The sequence below is a fragment of the Rhopalosiphum maidis genome, chromosome 3 (assembly GCF_003676215.2).
Source record: "Rhopalosiphum maidis isolate BTI-1 chromosome 3, ASM367621v3, whole genome shotgun sequence".
In the NCBI taxonomy this organism is placed as follows: Eukaryota; Metazoa; Arthropoda; class Insecta; order Hemiptera; family Aphididae; genus Rhopalosiphum; species Rhopalosiphum maidis.
This window is the reverse complement of record NC_040879.1, coordinates 59,211,698-59,218,891: the sequence shown is the minus strand read 5'-3', so window position 1 is coordinate 59,218,891 and position 7,194 is coordinate 59,211,698. Positions and strand designations below refer to the sequence as shown.

At 28.6% G+C, this 7,194-nt stretch overlaps 1 protein-coding gene across 2 annotated transcripts; it reads right to left on the bottom strand.

Moving 5' to 3' along the window:
• Window positions 1-955: 955 nt before the first annotated feature.
• LOC113557407 (diphosphomevalonate decarboxylase-like) lies at window positions 956-5,518 on the bottom strand. Of its 2 annotated transcripts, XM_026962906.1 has the most exons (11): window positions 5,197-5,261; window positions 5,045-5,115; window positions 4,774-4,868; window positions 4,525-4,592; window positions 3,018-3,067; window positions 2,511-2,642; window positions 2,242-2,444; window positions 1,642-1,764; window positions 1,412-1,582; window positions 1,175-1,327; window positions 956-1,107 (listed from the first exon to the last, which is right to left on the bottom strand). In XM_026962906.1, the coding sequence occupies exons 4-11, from the start codon at window positions 4,590-4,592 to the stop codon at window positions 973-975; spliced, it is 1,035 nt and encodes a 344-aa protein (XP_026818707.1). In that variant the 5' UTR covers window positions 4,774-4,868; window positions 5,045-5,115; window positions 5,197-5,261; the 3' UTR covers window positions 956-972. The 2 variants fall into 2 exon arrangements, with proteins under 2 accessions (XP_026818707.1, XP_026818706.1); XM_026962905.1 differs by lacking the exon at window positions 4,774-4,868 and having other exon boundaries at window positions 5,197-5,518.
• Between the last annotated feature and the right edge of the window lie 1,676 nt (window positions 5,519-7,194).

Genomic DNA, 7,194 nt, shown 5'->3' with positions numbered 1-7,194 from the left:
CCGTCTCACATGGGCTATCTATATATACTACAACTAATATTTCTTAACAATATTGTCAAGAACAGCTTTGCCCCCTCCTTTAGTCCAAACATGTCACTTCATATTAATGGTGCACAATCTTTCTTGAACCACAACCCACAAAAATTATTTATTTAGACAATACGACCCCCCTCCCTTTCTACCAACATTATGTAAGTGTATAATATATATTTACTTAATAATCTTATGTACACAATTGTATTCATATAAATTAAATTGTTAATTATAAGCAATTTATTAAATTATTGACAACACCCAGATCGCGCAAAGCTGCTCTACATAGTACAATTCTTATCTACAAACTATTCCTCAAATTCATATAGTCCTATGGAATTTAACTCTGGGTTTCTGCCAAAGTCTCAAATATAAATAAAATCCAAATGCCTCTGATAGATAACTAAAGCTCCTTAATATATTTTGAATGATAACAACTCTTCACAAGGACCTCCTCATTCTGACAGTCAAAAACATTGCTAAAATTCTATACAAATGCTTCCACTTTAAACTAGCAAATCACCAAAACCCCTTAATAAAAAAAACCTCTCTTCCCGAACAATCCCATGTGACCCTAGCTGATGTTGACTTATTAGTTGAATGGTTGACTAACCACTACTACCCACTCAATAAAATACTATTATTGAATAGTTACTTCGATCAAGCCAACCAAGCCCTCTTATATAAGAGAGGAAACCTCTTCGTGTATTGTGCGCACTAAAATAAATATGACAAAAAAAAAATATATAAAATATTTTCTTTTATTTTGGGTTACTGCCCATTTAAATATAAATATTTAACTCCAATAATAAACCAATAAAGTATATTATATGTCATAAAACTATAGTTAAAAATTTGGCAACATCAATAAATATTTCCAAAAATAAGCATATAACAATAAATTAAGGTGACTAATAAATATCTTGATCAATTTAAAATTTAGTTGTTTGATTTAAGAGTACCATCATCATTTAATAAATGGTCATTAACACATCTTGGACCACTACCTAATTTAGTGACCATGATATACTTCAAAAGATCTTTATCTTTGGGTTTAAACCCATATGGTTTTACCTGAAACAAATAACAAAATAGGAATTAAATAATTGACCAAATCATTATAACTCAATGAATAACAAACTTTATACGGTAATGTTGACACAATTCCTTGTAAATATGAAGAATCGGGTTGTTTTGATGGAAAAACATTAACTAATTCTGACATAAATAAATTCAAATCATTTTGCTGAATAAATAAAAAAGCATTTGGGCCAGCATCAAATGTATAAGAAACCTAAAATAGTAAAAAAAAAAAACCATAAAAGTACACTTACAACAACTTAAATATCATAAATGAGGTTAAAAAAGAGCCATATACTTTGATTTGGCCAACAGCTTCATTATAATCATGAACAAAAGATATAATATCATGTGATACTTGATTTAAATAAACACAAGGAGGATATGTATCTAAACAAACTGCATGAAATTGGTTACTATCTCGCATTGTAATTTCAGCAAATTTTTCAAAATTTTTATCTGTTATAGCCTAAAACAAAAATATAGCATTCATGGATCTATGATAAAGTGTTTCAGAAATATTTATACTTGAATGATTTCTTTTGTTCTTTCAGGTACACACTTTTGAACTCTGTATTTAAGTAATTCACTTGTTTTTACTGCTTGTTTCATTCCTACAGTACTACTAGTTTTTTTTTGAGAATCATTAACCTAATAAAAATATGAATTATAATTTCAAAAAAGAGTTTATATTAGTTTGTTCAGCAAGAGAATGCACAGATTCTGCACAATCCCCCAAGTCACCATACTATCAAAACTGGTTTACTTATGGCTAGGTATCATCAGGGAATGTGCAGAAAAACTGATTTTGGTCAGTTCTCTCACAGGACAGACTATAGTTGGGTGTGTTACATTAATGTTGTAATACATTTTGAAACAATAAGTATATTATTGAATTCCAAAAACGGTTTGGTATTAAGTAACGTTAAAACTGTATTTACTAGATTTAATTTTCTATCAATTAATAAAAACTTAAATTTTAAAGTAAACTCAATAGTTTGTTATTAAACAAATATTGTTAAATTAATATATTTCACATAGAATGTATAACAACATTATTTTAATCAAAAATTGTAATCTTCAATGGTAGCATAGTTAAAATTAATAGATAATAAAGACCTATTTTACCACTAGTATGATAATTTTCAATTCTGGCCAATGCGTATCTGCAGCAATTTGAACTGCAGTAGAATCTGAACCCTGATCATCAATACCAGCCTTCCAATGAACAAATCCTCCATAAATACTTCTACATGCACTTCCACTACCTTGTCTTGCTATAGAGGGAAGATCTTCATCAACCAAGCCAAAAGCGTTAGCTAATGTGAATACTGTTAAAAATAACTTTTAAACATTTTTAAATATTCAATTGATATGATTTTAGAAAATTTTCAAACCAAGACATGCATAACCAGCTGCTGATGAAGCTAGTCCTGCTGCAGTAGGAAAATTATTTTCAGAGCAAATCCTTATATTCCATTTAGCTTCTTGACTATTTTTACCTTTTCGTATTTTGATCAACTTTCTTACTAAAAAAAATATATTTATGTATATATACACACATTTATTTTGAATCTTTAATTTTTTTTTTTTAATGTTTTCAAATTCATCAATAATTTTATTATTTTTAGTAAATGTATAAATAAAAAATAATAAGAGTTATTTTTATAAAAATATAGCATTTTTATTGATAAATGGTACAATATAATATTTTGAGTTAAAAAAAGAATGTATAATCCTACAAATAATAAATAAATTCATTGCTCGGCTCAGAATTAAAAATATGGATGTAACAAATTTATAAAAGAAACTGAAAATGGTTTTAAAACTAAATAAAACTTACAATATAATATAAAAAAGTATTGAATATATTTTAAATTTATGTTATTAGAATATAGTCTTACTTAAATGAAAGCATTTTTTCAGACGTTCGTTTGTTTCAATAGGCATAATCCTGAAATGTTATAATCGATTAGGTCGTTAAGGATCAAATATATATATATTTTTTATTGAAATAAACATAATACGATTAACTATGAATATTAATATGGCAGTCCTATTTTGATAATATTATGATTTACTTATAATTCCAAAATCAATCATATTCATAATTTCAATTAAATTTAGATGTGATAAATTCAATAGAAGTAGTGCTGTACACATAATTATTTTAATTATGTAAATAATGACCAATTTCATGTTTATAAATAATTAATAAATATTAATTACTAGTCTGTCATGTATTTTTTTTTTAAAACAATTCAATTGAGGTTATTAATAAAAAAAAAAATATTTATTGAATGTTTCCCATAATTAACTAAATATATAAAACTAATGATTAAATTTTAACTATTGATTATATTTAATTGCAATTGAGTATACATATTAATAGAAGAAAATAATATAATCCATAACTCATATGTTATTCAATTACATCAATTAAATAGTTTCTTTTAGTTATACACATTGATATCTATTTAGATATAAACCCAACAGTACAATGTACAAACATATTAAATAATTTATTTATTATTTATTGTTAAATATTAATAACCCGCAAATCATAAAATATTACTGAAATAAATACATTTAAATTAATGCAAATATTTAAATAAAACATTATTTTTAATTATGTAAGGTAGATGACATTTTATATAATAATTAATCTCATCATTCAATGTATTACTTAAACTGAACACAATTATTAATGAAATTGATTAATGTTAATGTTGTAGAAAATGTAAATATTGTTATATAAAAAAGATTTTGTAATATTATATAATTAAAAAAAACTGATAGTTAAAATAACTGTTTTTAGTTCAGAAAAAATAAATCAAATTTATGGATTGGAAATATTTATTAATCCACAGTTTAGTTATGCTAATAAAATGGTAGCAAAAAATTAAGTGATTAAACAAATGGAAATATAGTTAATAAAATAATACAAATACCTTTTATTATTATTATTATAGTATGGTACAATATGCAAGCATTACAAACTAGATTCAGATATATATAAATAATTTACATAACAATAAAACAATATTCAATTTTAAAATTAATGTTATGGGTAACTTTTCCACTCTGTCAATCAGTTAAGTAGTCTAAAGTTGGATGTCAAGTGTCCTTATCCATTAGACTGCATTGTCAGTTTCACTATTGTTATGATAATTATACTATTATATTATTAAATACATATTTTGAATAAAGAAGATAATATATTATAAAAGTCAAAGGGAATCTATCAATAGACTAAACAAATTTTACAAGTGAATAAAGATCAGTAGCAGATTTATGCCATTTAAAGTATCCATTGTTATTCAATATGATTAGTTCAACATGTCACTGGTCTCAATTTAGAAATTAATATAATCAATTAAAAAGTAATAATAAAAAAATCAAGTCACTTACTGTCCATTTAGCCAAACGCTGTCTTTATCTATCAACGGTCCTGCAATAACAGATGTTTTAGCATGCATCTGGAAAAAAAATAGATTATTAAATAAAGTTCAACAATTTTTAAAGTAGAAGGTATAGACTTTTTCCCTTTTCTTCCTTGTTGTAAATTTAGGTGTTATTGAAAGTAATTATTATATTAAATTATAAACTAGATTTTGAAGTCTATTCAGACAATATTAAAAATAAAAGGTAGTTACTAACAGCCACTAAATAATTTTGCTCATATTTTTAAATACTGAACACATTTTTAAGTGTTTTGTCAAATGATCCAATGGGTCGTGGAAAAAATTCGCTTGCTATAAAAATATAATGAATTTGATCATTTTGTTAACAAATAAAGTTTAGAATGATAATTTAAATCATTTATTTCAAAGGCTCAGTAAATTAGCAAAAATGTATTTATACAATTGCCTTGTTGTTTTTGAGTGATATACTGATATAGTACAAGTATAAGTGTTTAATAGAAACTCACTTGATCGCAGTCCAATGTCAGACTAACTGAATCGTTCAGAGGCAATATCAAATGTTCGTCTCTTTTGCCCCCTGGAAACAGAAAAAAAACAAAATAATAAATATAATATTTATGCAGGATTGAATTATAAAGTGGAAAAGCGCGGAACTCACAGTATTTTATGGCGGCTATGTTGACGGGTGCTATGCACGTCACGACTTTAACCATGGCAATTCAATAGAATGACGACTGAAGATAAAAAGGAGCCTTTGTGGTGTTCGGCGTAGTCACGAAGACGTTAGGAAAATTGGTAAATTAGGTATCGTGTACACGCCACGTTGCTATTCGTTTCGTACTTCGACGATGCGTTAGATGACCGAGCGACGATTAAGCAACAACTAACAGTCGAGCATGTTGGTTCAGTCGTACTTATACTACGAAATGCGAGTACGGTGACCGGGTTGTGGCGGTGAGGACGTGTACAGTATGCATTCAGGTGAGTTCACAACTGCACGTGTCGTGTAAAATCCTTTTTTCTGATTGGTTTACCAAAATGTGATAATAAAATATGATCGTATCGACCAACACGATACTGCGATTAACCGTATAAATGGAGGATCGACGTTGTCACTCATCCACTCCATCGTCCTCACTCCACACTTCGACATCGACAATCCGGCCATCCTACGACTCCGTTTGTATGGAACGCTAGTAGGGGACGGACGGTCGGGTTCAGCAGCGCGCCCATTCTGCTTGCAGAAAAACACGGCAGCCGGCGGACCAATGGCCAAGAGCCGGCCGGTTTCGGCGATTGACCTAGAATCGGTTGCGCCAGGGCACACACATGGTACTTGCCCACGATTTATTATCGAGTAAAATATACTCTTTGTTTACGTCACCTTCACACTGTGTCCGGGATGCATGCGCGCCGCCCGGATGGCTGATGAACATCAGCTGAAACTATTGAGTCTTGTTTTTTTTTTTTTTTACTATAGGAAGTTTTTTTTTCAATTGTTATTATTATTATAATTTGTTTTTTTTATTTAAATAAGGCTTCAACTTCCGAGGTCACTAGCCTGTAATAATTACATGATAATAACAGTTAGATAAAGGTCTTACAACTATGGGAATACATTATGTTTAGCAATAGAAGGAGTTTGTGAAATATATGTACATTTATTTTTATATTTATTTAAATTTAAATTTGTTTAGCTAAGCCTATGTTTGTGGACAATTTGTATATATTTTTGGAGATCTCTTCGCCAAGTGCTTGTTGCATCGTTAATGGGTTTCCGAGAATTTGTCTATAGCTGTTGAACTTCGAGCATTCTAGTGTGATTATAGGTTTGATTGTCAGCACTTTGTCACAGAGTTCACAAGTCGGGCGGTCTTCCTTAGTTATTGTTATTATTACCTATTATTATTTTAACGATGAATCATCAACCGCACTTATATTTAATCTTTTTTTTATGAAAGATATATATATATATGAATATATATGTTTATATATTATGTGCTATATTTGTGTCTATGAAACGTACAAAACATTAAACAATTATCTCGATACATAGTGCGTAATGTTATACTATATACAAACGTACACGTACATACAATATTACACGTAAACCAGATACACACACTTAACGCGTGCGATTTATCGTTTTTCGCGTTTAATAATATGTATTTTTATTGTTGTTGACGTGTATAATATTGAACACGCACACAACACTCTGCAACGTTAATAATGGCGCACTTGACTTTAGTCGGTTCAAACGGAGTCAATAATGTTTTTTAATTTGAACCGCGGCAATCGCTGTTCGTAGCGCGAGAATAGAATTCAATAATATTTTGAACATAGATAGCCATCTCAGCGTGCTGTGTACCGGAGTCCGACAATCGACTATCGAACGGACGAACGATAATGACCATTAACCAACAATTAATAAAAGTGACGATTTTTTGAATTTTATTTTACGTATCTCTCCTCCACTGTTGTCATGGGTGCGTTCCATTGTTCCATCTTTTTGCAGTTTTACATTCGTATTTTAGTAAGTTGATTTTCAAGTATAAATTGTTTTCAAATATTTTGTAATAAGAATTGAGTTTGATTGTTAATTTTTGTTTGATTGTTTCCATTTCTGAATTGTTCAGTGTTGTCCACGTACTAGTTG